This window comes from Bubalus bubalis, chromosome 5 (assembly GCF_019923935.1).
Source record: "Bubalus bubalis isolate 160015118507 breed Murrah chromosome 5, NDDB_SH_1, whole genome shotgun sequence".
Lineage (NCBI taxonomy): Eukaryota > Metazoa > Chordata > Mammalia > Artiodactyla > Bovidae > Bubalus > Bubalus bubalis.
In genome coordinates, this window is record NC_059161.1 from 7,947,044 (window position 1) to 7,974,014 (window position 26,971).

General features: G+C 41.2%; 1 protein-coding gene across 1 annotated transcript in view; it reads left to right on the plus strand.

Moving 5' to 3' along the window:
* HHAT (hedgehog acyltransferase) overlaps positions 1-26,971 on the plus strand; it is a 346,658-nt gene that overhangs the window by 247 nt on the left and 319,440 nt on the right. The window contains exon 2 of the mRNA XM_045165642.1: positions 19,283-19,673. Within this exon, the coding sequence (XP_045021577.1) occupies positions 19,283-19,673 (391 nt within the window). The remainder of the gene's footprint in view (positions 1-19,282; positions 19,674-26,971) is intronic.

The following is a 26,971-nucleotide window of genomic DNA, read 5'->3' on the forward strand; positions in this document are numbered from 1 at the left end:
GAACAAGGCCGGCAAAACTTAGCAGCTGCTGGGAAGTGGAGTTTGAATGAAGAGTTAAGGCCATGAACGAGGCTCCTAGGAGAAGGCGCTCTAGAACCTTCCCACAGGGTCCTCAATTTGCATAGATCCCTGAGTTCTTTGCTGTTTAGTCGCGGAGCCTTGTCCGACTCTTTGTGACCCCAATGGACTGCAGCACGCCAGGCTCCCTTTTCCTTCAGTGCCTCCCAGGGTTTGTTCAGATTCATGTTTATTGAGTCGGGGATACTATCTAACCATCTCATCCTCTGTAACCCCCCCTTCTCCTTCTGCCTTCAATCTTTCCCAGCATGAGGGTCTTTTCCAGTAAGTCGGCTGTTATCAGATGGCTGAAGTATTGGACTATAAAGAAAGCTGAGTGCTGAAGAATTGATGCTTTTGAAATGTGATGGAGAAGACTCTTGAGAGTCCCTTGGACTGCAAGGAGATCCAACCAGTCCATCCTAAAGGAAATCAGTCCTGAATATTCATTGGAATGACTGATGCTGAAGCTGAAACTCCAGTATTTTGGCCACCTATGCGAAGAACTGACTCCTTGGAAAATACCCTGATGCTGGGAACGATTGAAGGCAGGAGGAGAAGGGGACAACAGAGGATGAGATGGTTGGATGTCATCACCGACTTGATGGACATGAATTTGAGCAAGTTCTGGGAGTTGGTAATGGACAGGGAAGCCTGGCGGGCTGCCGTCCATGGTTGCAAAGCGTCAGACATGACTGAGCAACTGAACTGAACTGAATGGCCTCAAGGTCCATCCATGTTATTGCAAATGGCAAGATTGCATTTATTTTTTAAAAATTGGTGTATAGTTGATTTGTTTATTAGTTTCAGGTGTGCAACATAGTGCTATGATATTTTTATAGATTATACTCCATTTAAAGTTATTATAAAATATTGGTTATACTCCCTGTGCTTATATTACATGTTTGTATCCTATTTATTTTATTATTTTTAAAGATAATTTTATTTTTATATATTTACTTATTTTTGTCTGTGCTGGGTCTTTGCTGCTGCATGGGCTTTTCTCTAGTTGCAGCAAGCGGGGGCTACTCTCTAGTTGCGGTACTTGGGCTTCTCATTGCGGGGGCTTCTCCTGTTGCAGATCATGGGCTCTAGGGAGCTCGGGCTTAAGTAGTTGTGGGTCCTGGGCTCTAGAGCACAGTCTCAGTAGTTTGGTACCTGGGCTTAGTTACTCCGCGGCATGTGGGATCCTCCTGTGTCGGGCTGAACCCGTGTCCCCTGCACTGGCAAACAGATTCCTCACCACTAAGCCACCAAGGCGGAGAAGGCAATGGCACCCCACTCCAGTACTCTTGCCTGGGAAATTCCATGGACGGAGGAGCCTCATAGGCTACAGTCCATGGGGTTGCTAAGAGTCGGACATGACTGAGCGACTTCACTTTCACTTTTCACTTTCATGCATTGGAGAAGGAAATGGCAACCCACTCCAGTGTTCTTGCCTGGAGAATCCCAGTGACAGGAGCCTGGTGGGCTTTCGTCTATGGGGTCGCACAGAGTCGGACACGACTGACGCGACTTGGCAGCAGCAGCAAGCCACCAAGGAAGCCCCTCTATTCATTTTATACCTAATGGTTTGTACTTCTTAATTCCCTTCCCCTATCTTGCCTCTCTCTTTTGTTTTTTATATCTCTGAGTCTGTTTCTGTTTTGTTATATTCGTTTTATTTTTAAGATTTCACATATAAGTGAAAACATACAGTATTTGTCTTTCTCCATCGGATTTACTTCACTAAGCTTAATACCATCCAGGCCCATCCATGTTGTTAGAAATGGGAAGTTTTCATTCCTTTTTATGGTTGAGTAACGTTCCATTGTACATATATGCCACATCTTCTTTTTCCCTTCATGTGTTGATGGATACTTAGATTGCTTTCATATCTTGGCTATTGTAAATAATACTGCTGTGAACATTGGGATGCAGGTGTCTTTCTGAATTAGTGTTTTTGTTTTCTTCAGTGTATACCCAGGAGTGGAATTGCTGGATCGCATGATAGTTCTGTTTTTCGTTTTTTGAGGAGCCGTCATACTGTTCCCCATAGTGACTACAGCAATTTACATTCCCATCAGCAGTTCACTAGAATTCCCTTTACTCTACATCCTCACCATCTATTATCTGTTATTTTCGATGGTAGCCATTCTGACAGATGTAAGATGGTATCTCTTTGTGGTTTTGATGTACATGTCCTTGGTAATTAATGACATTGAGCATGTTTTCATGTGCCTGTTGGCCATCTGCATGTCTTCTTTGCAAAAATGTTTATTCAAGTCTTCCGCCCATTTTGTAGTGAAGCTGTTTGCTCTTTTCATATTGAGTTGTATGAGCTCTTTATATATATTGATGCAAATATCTTCTCTTATTCAGTAGGCTGTCTTTTCATTTTACTGATGGTTCCCTTTGCTGTGCAAAAACTTTAAAATTTAATTAGGCCCCCTTTGTTTATTTCTGCTTTTCCCTTGCCTGAGGATACAGATAAAAAAATAATTATCACTAGGACTTATGTCAAAGAGTGTCCTGCCATGTTTTCTTCTAAGAGTTTTTATGGTTTTTAGTGTTACACTGAGGCCTTTAATCTATTTTGAGTTTTTTTTTGTGTATGGTGTGAGAAAGTGTTGTAATATTGTTTTACATGGAGCTGTCCAGTTTTCCTAACACCATTTATTGAATAGCCGCTTTTCCCCATGGTATATTTTTGCCTCCTTTGTTGTAGGTTAATTGACCATATGTGCGTGGGTTTTTCTGGGCTTTCCATTCTTTTCTGTTGCTGTGTGTCTGTTTTTGTGCCAGCACCAAATTGTTTGGATTACTGTAGCTTTGTAGCATAGTCTGAAGTTAGGTAGTGTGATACCTTCAGATTTGTTCTTTTTTCTCTAGATAGCTTTGACTGTTTGGTGTCTTTTGTGGTTCTAAGGAGAGTTTAGTATTATTTGTTCTAATCCTGTGAAAAATGTCATGGGTATTTTGATAGAAATTGCACTAAATCTGTAGATTGCTTTGGTTAGTATGGACATTTTAACAATAGTAATTCTTCCAATCCATGAACACAGGGTAACTTTTCATTTATTTGTATTGTCTTCGATTTCCTTCATCAGTGTCTTATAGTTTCCCAAGTATAGGTCTTTGGCTTCCTTGGTTAAGGTTATTCATAGATATTTTATTCTTTTTGATGCAGTTTTGAATGGTCTTGTTTTCCTGCTTTCTCTTTCTGACAGTTTATTACTAGCGTACAGAAAAGCACAGATTTCTGTATAGCAATCTGTATCCTTAAACTTTACTGAAATCGTTGATTAGTACTAATAGTTTTGTGGTGGAGACTTTAGGGGTTTCTATCAATATATATGCTATCATGTCATCTATAAATAGCACAATTTTACTTCTTCCTTTTCAATTTGATGCCTTGTATTTCTTTTTATGGCTTGATTGTTGTGGCTAGGACTTCCAATACTATGTTAAATAGAAGTGGCACAAGTGAGCATCCTTGTCTTGTTCCTGATTTTAGAGGAAAATCTTTTTTTTCTTTTTTTAACCACTGAGTATGATGTTAACTGTGGCTTTGTCATAAAAGGTCTTTATTATGTTGAAATATGTTCCCTCTATACCAACTTTGATGTGAATTTTTAAAATCATGAATGGGTGCTGAATTTTGTCAAATGTTTTTTCTGCATCTCTTGAGATTACTATGTGATTTTTATCCTTCATTTTGTTAATGTGGTATCTCACATTGATTGATTTGCAGATATTGAAGTATCTGCATCTCTTGAATAAATCTTACTTGATCATGGTGTATGATCCTTTTTATATATTGTTGAATTTGGTTTGCTAATAATTTGTTGAGGATTTTTGCATATATTTCATTTTGTGATTGAATTATATACATATACACACACTTAAAATAAGTAATTTATATATATATAACTTATTCTTTATCCATTCATCCATAGATGGACACTTTGTTTCCATATCTTCAGTTCTGTTCATTTCAGTTGCTCAGTCATGTCTGACTCTTTGTGACCCCATGAACTGCAGCATGCCAGGCCTCCCTATCTATCACCAACTGCTGGAGTTTACCCAAATCTATGTCCATTGAGTCCGTGATGCCATCTCACCATCTCATCCTCTGTCATCCCTTTCTCCTCCTGCCCTCAATCATTCCCAGCATCAGGGTCTTTTTAAATGAATCTGCTCTTCACATGAGGTGGCCAAAGTATTGGAGTTTCAGCTTCAACATCAGTCCTTCCAATGAACACCCAGGACTGATCTCCTTTAGTATGGACTGGTTGGATCTCCTTGCAGTCCAAGCGGCTCTCAAGAGTCTTCTCCAACACCACAGTTCAAAAGCATCAATTCTTTGGTGCTCAGCTTTCTTTACAGTCCAACTCTCACATCCATACTGACCACTGGAAAAACCATAGCCTTGACTAGATGGATTTGTGTTGGCAAAATAATGTCTCTGCTTTTTAATATGCTGTCTAGGTTGGTCATAACTTTCCTTCCAAGGAGTAAGCGTCTTTTAATTTCATGGCTGCAGTCACCATCTGCAGGCTGTTGTAAATGATGTTGCAATGAACATGGGGGTACATATATCTTTTTGAGTTAAGCTTTTCATTTTCTTCAGATAAATAGCCAGAAGTGGAATTGCTGAATTATGATACTTCTGTTTTTATTTTTTTTGAGGTATCTGCATACTGTTTTTTGTTTGTTTGCTTGTTTCAAAGCTTTTTCTTTTATTTATTTACTTTTGGCTCCACTGAGTCTTTGTAGCTGCATGGAGGCTTTCTTTAGTTGCGGTGAGCAAGGGCTACTCTTTGTTGTGGTGTGTGGGCTTCTCATTGCAGTGGTTTCTCTTGTGGCCGAGCATGGGCTCTAGAATGTGGGCTCAGTAGTTGTGGTCCCGGACTTAGTTGCCCTTCAGCATGTGGAATCTTCCTGGACCAGCGTTCGAACACGTGTCCCATGCGTTGGCAGGTGAATTCTTAACCACTGGACCACCAGGGAAGTTCCTTCCATGCTGTTTTCTAATTCTGTTTTAAAACAGATTAAAATATAATCTCTTTTGGGTAGTTATTTGGGAGTTTTCTTCTCTTTAGTCCTCCTCCTTCTTTCAGTCTTTGTAGCTGTAGAGGACATCTGTCTGGGGAGTAGAGCTTATGTCTACCCTGTTTTGGGGAGGAAAGCAACATCTGGCTCACCATGATGCTCTGTCCACTGACGGCAAATCTTCCCACATGGCCCCATTGTTCTGAGCCAGCATCAGTTCCTAAGTCCAAGTTTTCATCATTGCTTCTCCTTGCCTATTTCATCCTAGTCTAGACTCTGGGTTTTTCATGTCTATTTGGCTCACTCAGGGTCTCATATTCCTTTCTCCTGGTGGCCACAACAAATTTTCACATCTTTTCCCACCTTGGCAAGATGCCTAGAACTCTGTGTAACCATCTAGGTTACCGTTTTTGTGTTCTCCGAGCACCATTCCAGATGTAGCAGTTCTTCCAGGAGCTGTTGTTCTTCCTGGGACATTCTGGGAGGACAGACACATGTGCCCTCTGCTATGGCACTCCTGGCATGTGCAAACTTCATTGACTATGGCTACAGTAGGGAACACATTTCATATTGTGACCAACTACATGCATACAACAGCTTAATGAAACAATGTTTACCATTACTCCTTGCAACGTACTCTGGTATTTTCTATTCCATTCCATTCATTCTGGTTTTAGCCCAATACATCAGTTTTATTATCCAAGAGCAGGTCTCAACCCACAGTTGAAAAACATTGCCCTAACAGTGAGTTTCTCTCAGTCATTAGTCCTGGGATTTGGTTCGTGGGGTGTTCACTGGGCCCCACGCCAAAAATCAGGAAATAGTTTCACACTTGTTTTGTTCTTTCTCAAAACGCACAGCTTTTGGATTAAAAGAAAGTCCTGCTTTTCAAGATGTTGACTCTACTACGAGTTTAAAATAAATCCATTCAGACCTTCAACAGACTTTTTATTTTCAGCTTTTCCCACTCCTTGATAGAGAACAGTATGCATGGAATATGACAGAATGATAGAGGAAAGAGAAGAGGGAAGAAGCAGAAAGAAATCAAACCTCAGTTAATATTTCCAAACATCTTACATTCTATTGCTCATGGTAATAATAATAGTTGATAATGATTGAGTGCATATTATCGGTCAGGCACTGTGCTTAGCATTTCACATTTATTATTTCAGTTAATCCTCATACCATCTCAATGATATGGTATGAATATTATCCCCATTTTATATATAAAAAAATGAAGGCCAACCTAAGTTTGACTCTGTTTCTTCCCTCAGCATCTAAAGACCATTTCTCATTTCTACTTCTCACTTTAGGCTTATTCCACCTCCATAAGATGAAGGATGGGGACTAGACTGTCTCAGCTAAAAAAGAGCTCAACAACCCTACACAAGGCACAGCTGCTTTCTATGAAGTCTGAAAAGTAATGGTCTGTTGTAAGCTTGCAGTTTGACCTGTACACAATCTCTCCTGTTCTCTCAGTCACTCCCCATCCAGTGCTTCCTATGGTCTAGAACTCAAGGTCATCTACAGTTCCCTCCCAAACTAAGAAGGGAGCCCTTCCTGGTTCTTATCAACCTGGAGGCCCTCATAGGAAATGACTCTTGCAGCTTTTCTTTATGTTTTCTAAAACTCACATCTGTCAAAGGGAGAAAGATGTCTGGATAATGCAAACAAGAGATAAATCACAAACTGTTAATTCTTGCCCTTCCAAATTAGCTAGTTCACGTATTCATGTTTGTTGACTGTGTCATACGCACTATGCTACGTACTTCTGGAGATTTGGTGGTGAACAGGACAGGTCAAACTCCTGCCCTTCTGGAGTTTATGTTCTAGAGGCATGGGTCTCCAATCTCTGGGCCGAGGACCAGTACCCCCCCGTCAGATCAGCAGCAGCATTAGATTAGAAATAAAGGGCACAAATAATGTAATGCACTTGAATCATCCCCAAACCATCCCCTCCCCTTACTCAGGCTGTGGAAAAACTGTCTTCCATGAAACTGTACCTGGTGCCAAAAAGGCAGGGGACAACTGCATAGGGGTTGGTTTCAGGGCAGGATAGACACTGGCAGCTCAGGTGCTTTTGGACCTTCTCTCAAATCACACCTCCTACAAGAATGCTTTTTGCATAACAGAGAAGTTTATTCCTTCTCTTCTCTTTTCCCCACCCAACAACATAAAAAAGTTTTGTAAAATAACACTTTTACTACGTTAAAAAATGTAAAATTAATATTCTCTTATTAATACTTGAAAGCAGCATAGAAAAATATGCCAAAATAAGCAATACAAAATCAAAAATTAGGCAAGATTTTATTTAATGCACTCGGTGCTTGTAAGCCTCTCAGTTCATTCCTGTCCAGAACATACAAGGACCATACTCTGTGTGTCAATGCACAAGCCTGTTTCTCTCCTTTGTTTTAATCAGTTTTAAAGTTTGAAAATCCTGGTTCATACCATAATGGTAATAGTGATGCACTCTTTTTATCTGGCAACGGGGAGTCTTCTTTAATCCCACCCTAAAATTGGTAACAAATTTAATGCCTTATGATCATCCTTTAGTAAAAATGAAGAACTAAGCTGCAATAATTCATCTGCCTCTTTGGGGCACCAAGTTTAGGTCAATGATTCAGAATTTTCAAAAAGAAAATAGTTTTTTCATCTGAAGGAATTTTCCTAATATTTATCATTTCTCTTCTGGAAAGTAATGATTACAAATTTGAAACTGAGACATGGAATGTAACAATACCCCTACCCAGACTGGTTCCAAATCGGGAAAGGAGTACGTCAAGGCTATATATTGTCACCCTGCTTATTTAACTTATATGCAGAGTACATCATATAAAATGCTGGGCTGGATGAAGCACAAGCTGGAGTCAAGATTGCTAGGAGAAATATCAATAACCTTAGATATGCAGATGACACCACCCTTATGGCAGAAAGCAAAGAGGAACTAAAGAGCCTCTTGATGAAAGTAAAAGAGGAGATTGAAAAAGCTGGCTTAAAACTCAACATTCAAAAAACTAAGATCATGGCATCCAGTCCCATCACTTCATGGCAAATAGATGGGGAATCAGTGGAAACAGTGAGAGACTTTATTTTCTTGGGCTCCAAAATCACTGCATATGGAGACTGCAAGCCATGAAGTTAAAAGACTCTTGCTCCTTGGAAGAAAAGTTATGACCAACATGCTGCTGCTGCTGCTAAGTCGCTTCAGTCGTGTCCGACTCCGTGGGACCCCATAGACGGCAGTCCACCAGGCTCCCCTGTCCCTGGGATTCTCCAGGCAAGAACACTGGAGTGGGTTGCCATTTCCTCCTCCAATGCATGAAAGTGAAAAATGAAAGTGAAGTCGCTCAGTCGTGTCTGACTCCTAGCGACCCCATGGACTGCAGCCTACCAGGCTCCTCCGTCCATGGGATTTTCCAGGCAAGAGTACTGGAGTGGGTTGCCATTGCCTTCTCTGATGACCAACCTAGACAGCATAATAAAAAGCAGAGACATTACTGACAAAGCTATGGCTTTTCCTTCTAGTCAAAGCTATGGCTTTTCCAGTAGTCAGGTATGGGTGTGAGAATTGGGCTATAAAGTAAGCTGAGCACTGAAGAATTGATGCTCTTGAACTGTGTTGTTGGAGAAGACTCTTGAGAGCCCCTTGGACAGCAAGGAGATCAAACCAGTCAATCCTAAAGGAAATCAGTCCTGAATGTTCATTGGAAGGACTGATGCTGAAGCTGAAGTTCCAATACTTTGGCCACCTGATGCGAAGAACTGGCTCCTTGGAAAAGACCCTGATGCTGGGAAAGATTGAAGGCAGGAGGAGAAGGGGATGACAGAGGATGAGATGGTTGGATGGTATCACCAACTCGATGGATGTGAGTTTGAGCAAGCTCTGGGAGTTGGTGATGGACATGGAAGCCTGGTGTGCTGCAGTCCATAAGGTTGCAAAAAGTCAGACATGACTGAGCAACTGAACTGAATTTGATTTCAGTCTCTGTCCTTACTGTCCTTTTCAATATGTTGCAACAATACTGGGAACAAAAAGGAACTAGGGTGATTGCTTTCATGTCTTACTTGCCATAACAACATGTCACTTGGAATCCTAGACATGTTTCGCTTGTTGAATTATCGTGTTGTTTTCTCCCTGAAGTTATAAATTTCAGTTCATTAAAAATATCAATATCAGTTAAATATACTAATTCTGAATCCCAAACATCATCTCTAAAAATGAGATTGCTTGCCAAATGAGATTGCTTTTTCACTAGAAAAATGTGACTGTCATTTCTGAGTTTACTTATTATGTTTAATACTTCCCTCTGGGTTCCCGTAGGACAATCAATGAACTTTATTCAGTATGCTTCAGCAGGAGGGTCTGGCTAACTCCAATCTGAACAAAACACATCAATATTTTGACTAGTCCATGAGCTGTCTTTAATATATATAACAACCTTCATCATGTTTTTTTTTTTTTAACACTTCCATGAGATCCAGCAGAATAATTTCTAGATATAAGTAGAATTCCTATGATGCTGATTTCTAAGCACAAGTATTATTAGTAGATTTAACAATATTCAAATAACTTTTTGTTTTCTAGCCATTTCTGCTGGTTCCATTTCTCATACTTTCTTTATTATTTTTCCAGTTTAATAGATATTGATCAATGAGGCATTTTTTCCAGTTTTGTTAACATATCTGATCCAATTGAAGGCAATGGCACCCCACTCCAGTACTCTTGCCTGGAAAATCCCATGGATGGAGGAGCCTGGTGGGCTGCAGTCCATGGAGTCGCTAAGAGTTGGACACGACTGAGCGACTTCACTTTCACTTTTCACTTTCATGCATTGGAGAAGGAAATGGCAACCCACTCTAGTGTTCTTGCCTGGAGAATCCCAGGGACTGGGGAGCCTGGTGGGCTGCCGCGTCTATGGGGTTGCACAGAGTCGTACACAACTGAAGCGACTTAGCAAAAAAAAAAATGTGTGTGAAGTTAAATTTAAACTCACATAGACACACACGCACACACACATACATCCCTTGTCATCTAGTATAAACTAGAAGAGCTGAATAACTTACATAACAAAATAGCATCCATGCTATTTTGGGGATGGATCTCAGACTCAATACTGGGTTTTAACCACATGAGGAGCATGGCTTTGGAAGATTCTGCAATAATGTAGACCCAACTAGAAACAGTATTATCCCAAAGAGTTGTAAATTTTAATTTATCAGCTGGTTTAGCATTAAAAAATCACATGCATCATTTCTATTCACGTTAGAGTAATGTTTTAACATCTATATGAGCCATTTTCTCTTTTGCCAAACCATATGCAACAGAAATCGTATTAACGATCTGTAAAACAACTAAGAAATTGTGCCAATACTTACTTGTCTTTTGTTTTCATTTACAAGTGTTTGAGAGGCTTGTTGACAAGTTCAGTATGCTATGCTTCAAAGAGTCCTCTTAGTTCTGACGGCGTCATTACAAACAATATATTGGGACTTGTCACTTTTGTTGGATTTTACTCACCGAAACAAATACTGTAAATAATTTGCCTCACAAAATCTTCCAATCTTTTTTTCTTTTTAGCATGCATCTCCAACGAAGTTGAAGCTTACAATTAAAGCTGATATTTTTCTCAAGATTGTCTACAGTTCTAGATATCTGGAGGTTGAACTGGCCTCCAATTTTCCCTTCAACATTCTTTTCTCTTATAATCATAGGGACAAATCCCATTAAAGGAAAATCAGGCTAATTTAATTAAATGTACATTTGATGCAAACCTGAAACATATCCTATTTGATAATGTCCTTTCAGAAAAATGTTTTACAATGAAGTCTGCATAATATAAAATATATTTTGTTAATTGTCCTGTAATAATGGTCATACTCACATCATATACCAAAAACTCAAATGAGATATTTATTAGTAGAAGACAGAATAACTTGTACTAGTCAACTGAAATTCATCATAACCTTCCATTATTTCTCTTAATTCTGCTCATAGCAACCGGATTCAGTATTTCCGACAAGTTCACAATTCTTAATAAAGATCCAATGATGTGTTCCTTCTATTCTACTCTATTCTATTGCACTTTGTTAAAAAAAATTAAGTCTGGTTATAACCCATTAGCTTTATTTTACAATCTACAAATGTATTATGTCTTGCCATTAGCCTGAATAATACTGGCATAGATAATAAACATGTGAAAAAAAACAAGAGAAGTTCAGAGAGTGGTAGTGCTGCAGGAAAATATAAAAGAATGATGTGCTAGAATAGCGAATGACTGGGTAAGGAGTAATTTTGCCAGGATGGTCAGGAAAGGTTTCTTGGAGGAAGTGACATTAAATTATGTTCTGTAGAATTTAGGCTACTGATAATGAGCCCATTCTCAGTATTTATGGATAGATTGAACCCCAGCTACACTACAACCTCCTGCAGGACAAGACTTTTTTCCACTTAAAAAAAAAAACCTCCCTCAGCCTTCAGTCTGTGCTGTGTGTGAAGTAGATGCTGGACAATTGCTAGGTCAGTGCTTAACTATTGCAAATCACCATCTAGCGGAGCTGACATCCCTGCACGTGGAGCAGATGAGAGCCTGTGCAGGTGGTGAGGGTTGAGAAGGCCCTTGAATCTTCCCCATTATGGCCTGTGCCTGAAATTTCATAATTAGAAATTATGAATTTCTATGAATTCACTCCTTTGTCTTCAAGCCTTTATCAATTAAGTCTTAACAACCATTTGTGCCTCTGTGGAATCAGTATAATTTCTATGAGTCATAGTTGAATTTACAAAGAAGAGTTGGCTGGTTAATCCCTCCCAAGCACCAGTCTTGCAGGCTGGAGAGTGGCTCCCAGGTGCTCGGGGTTGCCTGTCTAGACAGGAGGCCCCACCAGACTACTCAGGCCCCATTAACTAAGAGGTCCAGAGAGAAACAGACCCAGTGAAGGCACCTGATTAATGACTTCAGGATTAAAATAATGGTATAAAGAGTGACTGACCATTAATTACCCACATTTACATGCTAATTTTGATATTTTTGCTTTAAAGAGACATAATACCAAGTCAGAAATTAGTTTCCTCTTTGAAACCTCAATTATCATCAATTTTGGTCAATTTACTCTAGCCTCGGTTTGCTTCTTAACTCCAGGGAGGAATCTCTCTGGCTTTACTTGAGTGGTCAGAACAGAAGTCTTCCAAGGCAAGGCAGCTCGGGCAATATCTAGGCCCTGGAGTGGCCCTTCAGCTGGGAATCAGGGAGCGCCAGAACCCTGATGCTTTGCTCTGAGACAGGCACAGATCACTGAAGGTCAGATAATCGCACCTGTGTATAAAGCATTGCATGTGTGTGGGGGGCAGTCCTCTTCTCTCAACTTTTATCCTGGTGATAGATCTATCTTACCTCTCACTTTCAACAGGAACTGAATATCCAACCATCCATTCTTTCCCCTCTACATACTCTGGTGTTTCAACAAATGGTGTTGAGAAAACTGGAAATTCATATGCAAAAGAATGAATCTGGACCCTAACTTTACATCATGTACAAAAATTAACACAAAATGGGTCAAACATCTACTCTAAAGAACACAAACTATAAATTATTAGAAGAAAACAGGTCAACATTAGGGGGAAAAGTTTCATAGCATTGGATTTGGCAATGATTTTCTGGGTATGACACCTAAAGAGCTGACAACAAAGTAAAAAATAGATAAACTGGGCTTTATCAAAATTAAAAAGTCATAAAGTTGGGACTTCCCTGGTGGACCAGTGGCTAAGACTCCTTGCTCTGAAATGCAAGGGGTCTGGATTTGATCCCTGGTCAGGGAACTAGATCTCATATGCTGCAACTAAAGATCCTGCATGCTACAACTAAGACCCAGTGCAGCCAAGTAAATAAATACAAATAAATATATTTTTTAAGCCATAAAATTAAAATTTCTGTGGACACAATCAACAGAGTGAAAGGGCAACCCACGAATGGGGAGAAAATAATATATTTGACAAATCGTATACTTGCAAATCATGTATCCATCATGTATCCGATATCGAGAATATATAAAGATCTCCTCCAACAGTTCAGCAAAAAGACAACCTGATTAAATAATAGGCCAAAGAGTTGAATACACATTTCTCCAAAGAAGACTTGTAAATGGTCAATAAGCCATGAAAGATGGTCAGTATCATCATTGCTATTGTTCAGTCTCTAAGTCCTGTCTGATTGCAGCACAACAGGCTTCCCTGTCCTGCACTATCTCCCGGAGTTTGCTCAAACTTCTATCCATTGAATTGGTGATGCCATCCAACCATCTCATCCTCTGTTGCACCCTACTCCTTTTGCCTTCAATCTTTCCCAGCGTTGGGGTCTTTTCCATTGAGTTGGCTCTTTGCATCAAGTGGCCAAAGTATTGGAGCTTCAGTTTCAGCATTAGTCCTTCCAATGAATATTCAGGACTGATTTCCTTTAGGATGGACTAGTTGGATCTCCTTGTTGTCAAAGGGACTCTCAAGAGTCTTCTCCAGCACCACAGTTCAAAAGCATCAATTTTCCAGTGCTCAGCCTTCTTTATGGTCCAACTCTCACATCTATACACAACTACTGGAAAAACCATAGCTTTGACTCTACATTTATTTTTCAGCAAAGTGATGTCTCTGCTTTTTAATACGCTGTCTAGGTTTGTCATAGCTTTTCTTTCAAGGAGCAACCTTCTTTTAATTTCATGCCTGCAGTCACCACCTGCAGTGATTTTGGAACCCTGCCCCCCGCCCCAAATAAAGTCTCTCACCGTTTCCATTGTTTCCCCATCTATTTGCCATGAAGTGATGGGACCAGATGCCATGATCTTCATTTTTTGAATGTTGAGTTTTAAGCTAGCCCTTTTCCACTCTCCTTTCACCCTCATCAAAAGGCTTTTTAGTTCCTCTTCACTTTCTGACATTAGAGTGGTATCATCTGCATATCTGAGGTTGTTGATATTTCTCCCTGTAATCTTGATTCTAGTTTGTGATTCATCCAGCCTGGCATTTCGCATGATGTACTCTGCATGTAAGTTAAACAAGCAGGGTGACAATATACAGCCTTGACGTACTCCTTTCCCAATTTTGAACCAGTCCGTTGTTCCATGTCTGGTTCTAACTGTTGTTTCTTGTCCTGCATACAGGTTTCTTAGGAGGCAGGTGAGGTGGTCTGGTATTCCCATCTCTTTAAGAATTTTCCATAGTTTATTGTGATCCACACAATCAAAGGCTTTAGTGTAGTCAATGAAGCGGAAGTAAATGTTTGTTTTTTTTTTTAATCCCCTTGCTTTTTCTATGATCCAACAGATGTTGGCAATCCGATCTCTGGCTCCTCTGCCTTTTCTAAATCCAGCTTGTACATCTGGAAGTTCTCAGTTCCTATACATTTAAGCCTAGCTTGAAAGATTTTGAGCATTACCTTGGTAACTTGTGAAATGAGTGCAACTGTACAGTACTTTGAACATTTTTTGGCATTGCCTTTCTGATTGGAATGAAAACTGACCTTTTCCAGTCCTGCGGCCACTGCTGAGTTTTCCAGATTTGCTGGTATATTGACTATAGCGCTTTAATACTATCATCTTTTAGGATTTTAAATAGCTCAACTGGAATTCCATCACCTCCACCAGCTTTGTTCATAGCAATGCTTCCTAATGCTTTGACTTCACATTCCAGGATGTCTGACTCTAGGTGAGTGACCACACCACCATGGTTATCTAGGCCATTAAGACCTTTTTTGTGTAGTTCTTCTGTGTATTCTTGACATCTCTTCTGGTTCTGTTAGGTCCTTGCTGTTTCTGTCCTTTATTGTGCCCATCTTTGCATGAATTGTTCCCTTAGTATATCCAGTTTTATTGAAGAGATCTCTAGTCTTTCCCATTCTATTGTTTTCCTTTATTTCTTTACATTGTTCACTTAAGAAGGCTTCTTCCCTCCCTTGATATTCTCTGGAACTATGCATTCAGTTGGATATGTCTTTCTCTTTCGCCTTTCAATTTTCTTCTCTTCTCAGCTATTTGTAAGGCCTCCTCAGACAACACTTTGCCTTCTTGCTTTTTTTTTTCCCCTTGGGGATGGTTCATTAATTATTAGAGAAATGTAAATCAGAATCACAATGATGGGATCATCTCATACCCATTAGGATGGTTGCTATCAAAAATCAAAGAAACAAACAAAAAAACAAATAAATTCCAATAAAACAGCACTGGTGAGGATGTGGAGAACTTGTAATCCTTGTGTACACCGGTGGGAAAATAAAATGTAACAGAGTGCAGTGGCTGTGGAAAACAGTATGACTGTTCCACAAAAATATGAAAAAAATAGAATTACTGTGTGATCCAGCAATTCCGCTTCTCCTCATAAACCCAGAAGAATTGGAAGCAGAGTCTGGAGGAGGTATTTGTATACCCATGTGCATAGCAGCATTATTCATAATGGCCAAAAGGCAGAAGCAACCCAAGTGTCCACTGACAGAGAATGGATAACAATTGTATATACATACAATGGAGTAGTATCCAGCCTTAAAAAGGAAGGAAATTCTGACACATGCTACAATAAAGCTAAGCCCTGAAGGCATTATGCTAAGTTAAACAAACCACACCCAGAGGACAAATGCTGTAAGATTCCACTTACATAAGTGACCTAGAGTAGTCAAATTCACTGACAGAAAGTAGAATGGCGTTGCCAGGGACTAGGGTAGTGGGGAGCTACTGTTTAATGGGTACAGAGTTTCAGTGCTGCAAGAGGAAGACTCTGGAGTGGTATAACAAAGGGTACATACTTAACATTTCTGGACTGTATGCTTAACAATAGGAGAAGGCAATGGCACCCCACTCCAGTACTCTTGCCTGGAAAATCCTATGGACGAAGGGGCCTGGTAGGCTGCAGTCCATGGGGTCACGAAGAGTCAAACATGACTGAGTGACTTCACTTTCACTTTTCACTTTCATGCATGGGAGAAGGAAATGGCAACCCACTCCAGTGTTCTTGCCTGGAGAATCCCAGGGACGGGGGAGCCTGGTGGGCTGCCGTCTACGGTCGCACAGAGTCGGACACGGCTGAAGTGACTTAGCAACAGCAACAACAGCAACAAAATGATGGTAAACATTGTGGTATTTTACTACACAATTTTTAAAAAGTCCATGCAATTAAGCTTGCCCCCGTTGAGAATGTAATTTGATGGGACAAAAACCCAAGGCTTCATATAATTTGCTAAATTTAAAAAATACTTAAGGAACTTTAATTACTATATGGTTATGTAAATGACTAAGTTGATAAATTAAGCATAGAACAATTTGCTAAGATAGATCCTAGGTTAACAGATAATGTGCAGAATTGGTTAAGGTGTTTCTATGTTTATATTTAGGGAAAATGTTTTAACTATTAGATAGCTTCAGCATTTAATGCATGAGTGTGCAAAGGTGAGATTTTAGAGTTTTTAAAACTGATAAGACAAGTCCTTTGTTTTTTAGGTGGCACCATGTTGAGATTTATCTATTATCAAATTAATCTCAACAAAAATGTTAAAAAATTAAGAATAAAGTTCTACCACCCAGATTTAACTTTATTTCCTTTCCAGTCATTTTTTCCATGCATAGATTTAAAAAGCACTTAGTTACGATCATATTACATATGAATAGTTACCATTATTTTTAAAAGGTTGCAAATATAATAGATCACAGAATGTGTAAATTTTTGTTTAATTTCCACTTCTTTATGTCTGGAAAATTACAGGATTTCAGGATATTCCCCCTCTTCTCTAGTATATTTTGGTACATTATAATATTTTCCTTATTATGATAAAATTGAAATGATGTAATTTAAAATTGAGGGACTTCCCTGGAAGTTCAGTGATGGAGACTCTGTGCTGCCACCGCAAGGAGCACAGGTTCGATACCTGGTCAGGGAATTAAGACGCTGAATCCTGCGGCCCAAAAAATAAATAAAATTAAAACTGTAAAGAGCATTTTCTAAGTTATGGATTATTTCCTTAGAATCTATTCCCGTAAACAAAGTTCAAAATCAAGATTTAAACATTAAGGGTTTTCATAATTGTAAGGGTTTTGATGCTGTCAAATTGTTTACCAACCTAAAAAATGTCCGACTGCTATCACACAGCACTCTTGCCAGCCTTTAAAATTATTAATTTTTGTTAATTTTTTTGGTGGAAAATTGTTATTTTACTTTGCACTACTTTGAACTTTTTGCAATATGTTTTTTTTCCTAATTGTACATCCTATGTTTTTCTTTCTCTCTTTTTTTTTTTTTTTAGTATTTACTCATGTATCTTGCTCATCTACAACTGGCTTCTATTTTTTAGTGATTGTATTTAATCTATACTTAGTAAGTAATAACACTTTGTATCATAGCTTCTGCAAATACTTTTCCCAGTCTATTGCTTACTTTTAAAATTTGACTATTTTAATTTAATTGACTTTTTAATTTACTATGATGAAATCAGCTCTTATTTTCGTTTTGTGTTTTCCAGGGAATATGTTGTGTGTGCAGAATGGGGTTAAAGGTAAATGATAATGAACCTACATTACTATCCAATAGTGTCATTTAGAAATAACACAGGAGCTGTTATATCATTCCTGACCCTGAGTCTGACACTTGCTCTGCTGAGTTCTTACTCCATCTCTCAGTCTGCCAAACCCTTTGGGTGAGGGTTGCCATATCAAATACAGGATGCCCAATTAAATTTGAATTTCAGATAAACAACAAATTAAAAAAAAATCAGCATGTCTTAAATATTTCATGGGCTATACTGATATTTTGAAAAATCATTCTTTGTTCATTTGAGATTCAACTGTAATTAGGCAGGCTGAATTTTTGCTACACCTGGCACTCCTACTTGGGGCTAGTTTATTAACACTCGCTTCCTTAACATCATCCTGTATTATGGTTGAGGGTGGGGATGGTGGGAGCTTACAGAAGCTAGTATCTGTTTTCAGAGTTTGTACTCTGGTTTCCCACAGAATTTTTGCAGTCAGAAACATAATCTCCTGGACTATTTCAATGACTGCTAGAAGAAAGAGCACTGTGTTTTCCTGCTACCTAATGCAGAGTTTTTTTTTCCTGTGGTCATGTATGGATGTGAGAGTTGGACTGTGAAGAAGGCTGAGCGCCGAAGACTTGATGCTTTTGAACTGTGGTGTTGGAGAAGACTCTTGAGAGTCCCTTGGACTGCAAGGAGATCCAACCAGTCCATTCTAAAGGAGATCAGCCCCGGGATTTCTTTGGAAGGAATGATGCTAAAGCTGAAAGTCCAGTACTTTGGCCACCTCATGCGAAGAGTTGACTCCTTGGAAAAGACTCTGATGCTGGGAGGGATTGGGGGCAAGAGGAGAAGGGGACGACAGAGGATGAGATGGCTGGATGGCATCACTGACTCGATGGACGTGAGTCTGAGTGAACTCCGGGAGTTGGTGATGGACAGGGAGGCCTGGCGTGCTGCGATTCATGGGGTCGCAAAGAGTCGGACACGACTGAGCGACTGATCTAATGCAGAGTTATCCACATGTATCTGATCACAGAACCACCTGAGGCTCTCGTCCCCTGGGGAGTCTGATTCTTTCAGCGTGAAGAAGGATCCAAGTGCCAGCAGTTTTCACAAGAGCCCAGGTGGGATTCTCCTGGTCAGATAAGTCTGTGGAACTCTGGCAGCCCTGGCATTGGAGGCCTCTGAGTAACACCTGGCAGGAAGTCACGGTCCAAGACAGATTCAGATCTCCCACTCTTACAACCTACTCAAAATCACTGACACAACATTCCGCAGTGCTGATCATCCTTGTAAGTTGCTCTGCCGTTCACGAAGTTCATCCCTTTTGGTCTTCATTCTTAATTCTTCAGGAAAGCAGGGAAGCTTATTTCCGCTTTACAGAGGAGGACAGGGAGGCTCACAGGGGCTAAGATCACACGGCAAGTTCTAGAAGCCGCCCGAGCAGCAAAGCCCGCTTTCTTTCCACCCCACCAAGCTACCTCTTTTAGCCTGCAAAACGTCCGTGGGGACCACTAGAGCCGGATTTCAGGTGACTTCCGTTCTTAAATCTGCTGGCAGCCGCAGGCCTGCAATTAACAAACGAGGTGCAGCGATCGGTGCCTGCAATTATAAACAGAGGTGGAGGAGCGATCGGTGCCTGCAATTAACAAGGGGTGCAGAGATCGGTGTCTGCTATTAACAAATAGGGGTGGAGAGATCTGCGCGCTGCTAAGCGCAGGCACCCGGGCCCGCGGGCGAGCTGGGGCTGGACCCCGGTGGGCCGGCTCCGGGCGCTCCCGGTGCGGAGGGGCGGGCCGCCTTCCCACTGGTCCGCTCCAGCCGCGCGGCCTGCTGGCCACAGTTCCCAGCGGGCACCACCCGCTCGCGAGCCCTGCAGCCCGGAGCGGCGCGCGCCGGCCCGAGGGCGGGGACGTGCTCCGAGGACGCGCGCGGGGCTGGGCCTCCAACCGCCGCTCGCGGGGAAGAGGGCGGCTTCCCGCGAAGCCCGCCGCCGCCGCCGCCGACTCGGAGGTGCCGAGGGTTGTGGGGGAGCTCGGGGCGCGCGGGAACATCGCCGCCGCCCGGCGCGGCCCGGAGGTTGGTAGCTGGTGACCGTAGAGAGTCCTCGGGAAGTTAGGTGTTGACTTTTTGCTTAAGGTTGGAAGACAAAAAGAAACGCACCAGACGCTTTCCGTTTCCCATTCCCGTGCCTACGTGCGCGCCCGGAGGCGGGGCAGAGGACGCGCCGGCTCCCGCGCTGGAGACAAAGGCGGCGGCGGCGGCGGCGACAGTGGCCGTGCGCCCGGATCAGTGGCCGGCCGAGTCCGTGCGCGCCCCTGCCAGCGCCCCCTCTCCCTGGCCTCGTCCCAAGTTGGCATTGTTGCGCGAAGTGTGGACGCTGGACCCCTTGGCGGTCTTAGAAATGCGCCAGCCTGACTTGCTGCGGCTCCAGGGACAACGCTCCCCCTCACCCCCCCCAAAGTTAGAGACTTCTTGCTTTCTACTCTCCGGACTAAAGTTTCCCTCTTTTCTTTTACGCCTGACCTTTAGGTAGCATCAGTCTTTACGTGGGAAGGCCCTCCTCCCCGCAGTTCCTACCAAAGCGGGCGGGAGACGTACTAGGATGGATGGCATTGGCGTTAAGAAATGTCCCGCTTGATTGGTTCGTGGCTCTTGGATCAGGGCGGTCAGGCCATTGAGTTGGCACCCCGGGTGGTTTGTATCATATGGGGTGAAACTCATTGTTTCTGTCCTTACTGTTTTGTGTTCCTCCTTCATTCATTCGCAGGGCTAGGTGTTTACTGCCCCGTGGTAAATGCTGTGGGAACACTAGGAGAGGAGGGGGAAAGCTTTCCTGAGGAGGGGGCTTTATACTGGACTTTGAAGAATAAGTATGATTTTTTTTTCCTTCCGGTGTTCATGGTCCATCTTTTCTGTATTTTTTTTCCCCTCTTGTTCAGTGACAGACCATAATTGTCATTAAGTGTTGGATCTGAGCTCTGACCTGAAAGATTTAACTAATAGTAACAGGGATGATGTGCTTGTTAGGTGCTTTAAATCCAGTATTTCTAAATCTTGCAGTAACCGGGAAGGATAGTATTAACCCTCCTCACAGCAGAAGAAAGAAAGGCTTAGAGGAGATGCCAGAGCCACAGAGAGTAGGTGTTGGGGTCGGGTTTTGCACTTCTCTTTCTGGATCAAAGCCTATGCTTTATTTATTGTTTATTTTGCCCCCTCCTTGGGAAGTAGGTTATATAGACTAAGGGTGAAGGCCAAGTCTCTGGAGATAGCAGTCATTTTTGTGGGTGGCTCTATGTTGGTGTTAACTCTAGGTAATGTCAGGAACTAGCCAGGGTGATGGGCTTCTCTGGTGGCTCGGACAGTAAAGGATCCACCTGCAATCCTGGAGGTCCAGGTTTGATCCATGGGGTCTCCTCTCTCTTCCCAGGAGAAGGAAATGGCAACTCACTCCAGTATTCTTGCCTGGAGAATTCCATGGACAGAGGAGCCTGGAAGGCTACAGTCCATGGGGTCACAAAGAAGTGGACAGAAGACTGAGCGGCTAATGCTTTCAGCCAGGGTGAACCTTACTCATCTGGGCTCCTTCCAGGGCAGGGCCTAGCCGAGGGGAGGCGCTCCTTAACTGTTGCCTGGGAGCTCCCTGGCATGGGTGAGATCCTTGATGCCTTGTCGGGTGCTTTACCCTTTTTTTTTTGTTGCCATGGACTTCTTTCAAGTCTGGGGAAGCCAATTTTTAAAAGGCGTTAAAAATACATAGTTACAAATTCTATTGAAACAGCAGTCAAACTAGTACAAAACCCCCACAATTATACTGTATTTCTTTTTAAAAAAAATCAATCCATTAAGTATCAAAACTCAGTGCTGTATCAGATAAGGTCTCAGGATTTCAAAGCAGTGATGCCTATGTAAATGATATTTTGCAGTATTTGCAACAGTTGCACTGTGGCAGGACAGAATCTGTGACTCTTACTGGTGACAGAGTCCCTGGAAATGCTCTTGCTCTCCACACATATAATCAAATGCACTCCCGAATTTCAGAGGTTTGTGAAAATAAAGATGTATGAGAAAAGGCATTGAAGTTCATGGGTGGAATTCAGGAGGCCATGAACGCCTTGTGGATAGAGGGCTGGGTGTCTAGGTTACACGCCCGGCTTGGTGGTTTTTCTTCCTGCACTGTCTTGCTGGCCACCCTATAGCATTACAGTTTGTTTCCTTCTCCTTCAGTTCCTGTCTCCTTTCCCTCAGGTTCACAGTTGTTTTTGATGGTCAAAGCTGTTGAAAGAGAATTGCTGGATTGTTTACCTGCTCCATCTGCGTTGGTCTTGCTCTGCATAATTCTGCTGGAGAATATTCCCACAACAGTGGTTTTGTTATCTAAAGCATGACTACCTTCCCTTCTTTCCTTCCCTCCAATGATGTATGGTGTTACCAGTGTCAGGAAAGAAGGGAGTTATCACTACATGTCCTACAGATGTTTTAAATCTTCAGATGTTATTGTGAACAATTTGATGGTAGTACATTTAAATATTCAGGTGACATGGACAGGTTTTTTGAATAAAATACCTCATAAGACACAAGAGCTAGAAAATTTGTGTAGTCCCATATCTGTAAAGAAATTAAATTTGTATTTAAAAACCTTTTCAGAGTAGAATTTCCAGGCCCAGATGGCTTCACTAGTGCAATATGACAAACATTTAAAAAAATAAAAAGGAAGAAATACTCCCTGACTGCTTTTATGAGGCCAGCATAACCTTGTTACTAAAGCTTGATAAGGAGGTTACAAGAAATTCTAGGCCAGACTCTCATGGAAAAGACACAAAAGCCCTAAAAGGAAGTATTGGTAAACCAGATCTAGTGACCTATACCTGTATTTATGGGACCCTGCTTATTTAACTTATATGCAGAGGACATCATGAGAAACGCTGGGCTGGAAGAAGCACAAGCTGAAATCAAGATTGCTGGGAGAAATATCAATAACCTCAGATATGCAGATGACACTACCCTTATGGCAGAAAGTGAAGAGGAACTAAAGAGCCTCTTGATGAAAGTGAAAGAGGAGAGTGAAAAAGTTAGCCTAAAGCTCAAGATTCAGAAAACTAAGATCATGGCATCTGGTCCCATCACTTCATGGGAAATAGATGGGGAAACAGTGTCAGACTTTATTTTTGGGGGGCTCCAAAATCACTGTGGATGGTGATTGCAGCCATGAAATTAAAAGACGCTTACTCCTTGGAAGGAAAGTTATGACCAACCTAGATAGCATATTCAAAAGCAGAGACATTACTTTGCCAACAAAGGTCCGTCTAGTCAAGGCTATAGTTTTTCCAGTGGTCATGTATGGATGTGAGAGTTGGACTGTGAAGAAGGCTGAGCGCCGAAGAATTGATGCTTTTGAACTGTGGTGCTGGAGAAGATTCTTTAGAGTCCCTTGGACTGCAAGGAGATCCAACCAGTCCATCCTAAAGGAGATAAGTCCTGGGTGTTCATTGGAAGGACTGATGTTGAAGCTGAAACTCCAGTACTTTGGCCACCTCATGCAAAGAGTTGACTCATTGAAAAAAACTCTGATGCTGGAGGGATTAGGGGCAGGAGGAGAAGGGGACGACAGAGGATGAGATGGCTGGATGGCACCACCAACTCGATGGACATGAGTTTGGGTGAATTCCGGGAGTTGGTGATGGACAGGGAGGCCTGGTGTGCTGTGATTCATGGGGTTGCAAAGAGTTGGACACGACTGAGCGACTGAACTGAACTGGAGCCGTGACCAAGTTGGATTTACTCCAGGAATGTAAACTTTGTCTAACATTAGAAAATCAATAATTGTAATTTAGCCACAGAATAAAGGAGAAAAACTACTTAATAAAATTCACCCATTTGTGATAAAAATTCTTTGTAAGCTAAAACATTGAGATTTAAAACACTTAAAATAATAGATGGTAAATCACCGCTCCACAGATAACTCTGTGGATTCATTATAAGCCCAATTGAAATCCCAACAGATTTTTTTTCAAAAATAGCCGATAAGCTAATTTTAAAATATATATGGGAATTCTAGACGATCTTAGTAAAGGAGCAAAGTTGGAAGATTTAAGCTGCTGGATGAGTATGTAGTTTGTCAGTGTGGTGTGGATACAATGCCAGATAGACCATGGAACCGGGTAGAGAATCCATAAACAGGCTCACACATCTGAGATCTCTTGATTGATAACAGAAGTGGCTCTGCAGTGCTCTAGAGAAAGGACAGTCTTTTCAGTCAGTGTTCCTGGGCCAATTGGTTATCCAAATGGACAAGGTGAATTTTGATCATCTACCTCACCCTGTATACAAAAATTAATCGATATGTCATACGGCTAAGTGGGAGATCTGAAACAAGAAAGCTTCTGGAAGAAAGCAAAGTAGAACACCTTTATGACAAGGTTTATTGAATAGGACACAAAAAACGCTAATTATAGAAGAAAATATTGGTAAGAACTACTGTTCATGGCAAGATTCCATAGAGAGAAAAGGCAACTTGCATGATGGGTGAAGGTATTTGTAAGGGCTATATCCAATAAAGGACTCATACCCAGAATGTAGAAACAGTTTTTCACAAATCATTGAGAAAAAGATAGCCCAGCAGAAAAATGGGCAGGTCACTTCCCAAAAAGGATTTTCAAATACACAATAAACATGAAAAAGGGATTAACCTCATTAGGAATTGCTGCTGCTGCTGCTTCTGCTAAGTCACTTCAGTCATGTCCAACTCTGTGCGACCCAATAGACAGCAGCCCACCAGGCTCCGCCGTCGCTGGGATTTTCCAGGCAAGAACACTGGAGTGCATTAGTAATTAGGGAAATACAAATTAAAACTATAATGGGATATCACTCTATACTCACCGGAGTGGCTAAAAAACACAAAACCCTGTCAATGCTGAGTACTGGGTAGAATATGGAAAACTGGACCTCTTATACATGATGGTTGATGGGTATGGAAGTTAGTATAACTGTTTTGGAAATTGTTTTGCAGTATTGCAGTATCATTACTAAAACTGGGCAGATGCATCTCCTATGACTGAGCTACTCTGTTCTTGATAAACTCTGAACAGTAAGGCAGATACATTTGCACCGAAAGACATGTAATAGTATGTGCAGAGCAGTATTATTCCTAATAGCTTGAAGTTGAAAACAACTCACGTGTTCATCAGTAGTAGAATGGACAAAAGTGTAAGCAAATTGCTTATACAATGGAATTCGCCACATTAATGAGAATGAACAAATCTGCTTAACACACAACATGGATGAGACTTGCAAAGGTAGAACTGAAAAAGGTGGACACAGCAAGAGTTAGTGCTTTGTGAATCCATTTTTTTTTTTTGGGAAGTTCAAAAATGGGCAAAACTAAATAAACTAGGGTGTTAGGAGTCGTGCTAGTGGTCACCTTTAGTGGAATTGAAAGGACAGAGAGGGAATTCAGTTTTTTATCTAAGTAGTAATTACTGGAATGAGTTTGCTTTTTTGAAAGCCTTATACTTTAAAAAAAAAAATTAAGCATACTTTAATACAAAATTCACTTAAAATATATTATTAAAATTTTTGATTCATTCAGCTGCCCCTAATCTGGGGAGTGTAAGATGTGGTGAGCATGATTCTGGTGATCAAAAAGGCTTCAAATAGGTTGAGAATTTTCCAGGGAAGGGATACAATATCACATCAGTAACTTTTCTGAACTAGGGGCTTATGCATCTGCCTGCTTTTCTTCCAATCTTGAACAGCAGAGATCTGGCTCAAGGGCAGTTCGTATAAAAGGACTTAGAGTTATGTTGGATATTAAGATTGACAGCAGTGTGAGATGGAAGCTGAAAAATGCTAAGTTGAGAACTGAATACAAAATTTTGTTGTCAGGTTTCATTTTCTTGCAGCTTAAGTTTTTAGTTTATAACAGTTAGATTAAAATATTCTGATGTTTTATATAAACCCTTTTAATGAAGTACTTTCCTCCCACTTGACCATGAACTAATTGAGGATAGGGGTGGCATATTAGTTTCCTATTGTTTCTGTAACGAATTATCATAAACTTAGTGGCTTAAAACAGCAGAAATTGGTTATTTTATAGTTTTGGAGATCAGAAGTCCAAACTGGGTTGTCAGGGTAGTGTTCCTTCTAGAGACTCCGTGTGGTGGGGTGGGGGCGGGGCGGGGCGAGGGGGAGGCGTCTTTTTTTCTTTGCTAATGTTCTCTGTTGCTTACATTCCTTTATTCTTGGCCCCTTCCTCCATCTTCAGAGCGTGTCCCTCTGACCTCTGCTTCCATCATCCTCTCTCCTGTCTGTCCCTGACCTGCCTTCTTCCCTCTTAGCAGGACTCTGTGCTTACATCAGGCCCATGTCGATTATTGGGGATAATGTCCCCATCTTGACATTTTTAACTGAATCACATCTGCAGAGTTGCTTTGCCATGTAAGGTAACATATTTACATGTTCGGGAATTAGGGCATGGACGTTTTTCTAGGGGAGCCATATCTGGCAGATCTTCCAGATAGAATCTTTCTATTTTGTCTTCACAAATAGCACAGTTCCTGATTCTCTGTAGGAGCTCATTGATGTTTGTCGAACGAAGGAATGAGTTCCAGTTTTCACTGTTTGAAGTCTAGTTTCCCAAGAGGAGAAATGATGGTCTTGTCCTACTCTGGCTCTGCACACCTGGAATTTTGTGTTCAGCTCCAGGTACCTGTACTGTAAAGAGACAACTGACAGCTGATTAAGGGTCTGGGAACCAAGCCATGGAAGAAATGATTGAAGGCAGCCTGGGGGTTTGTCCTGGAAGAGGGCTTGGGGTGGAGCGGATGGCATTAATTATCTTTCAGTATTTATAAGTATGATTGGCAAGAATAATGAATTATTCTTTCAGTATACTTAATACTAGTGGGAATAATACTAAAGACAACAAAAATAAGCATTTTAGAGCTTACTGTGGTCAGCGTAATGTTCTCTCTCTTTGTAAACGCATTTAGTTGTCGTGGCAACTCTCAGACGGTAGTTACCATCTCCATTTTATAAGTAAGGGCATTGAAGCACCAAGAGGTCATGCAACTTGTACTAGGTCACACAGCTAGAAAGTAGCAAAGCTGGGATTCAGCCTTTGGCGTTCTGACTCCAGAGCCATGCTTTAAACTATCACACTATCCTGCCTCCGTGCCTTTAGTTTCTCCAGGTGCAGTAAGTCTAGTAGCAGAGTGCTTTTTAGAAATGGAGGGGCAGATTTTGACTCAGTTTAAGAAAAAAAGAGCTAACAATAAGAACTTCTTTGAAATAGAGTTTCCCTTCTTTGTAGTGTTACTGGACATGGTCAGGTAGGGTATTGTATTGAGTTGGCCAAAAAGTTCATTTGGGTTTTTCTG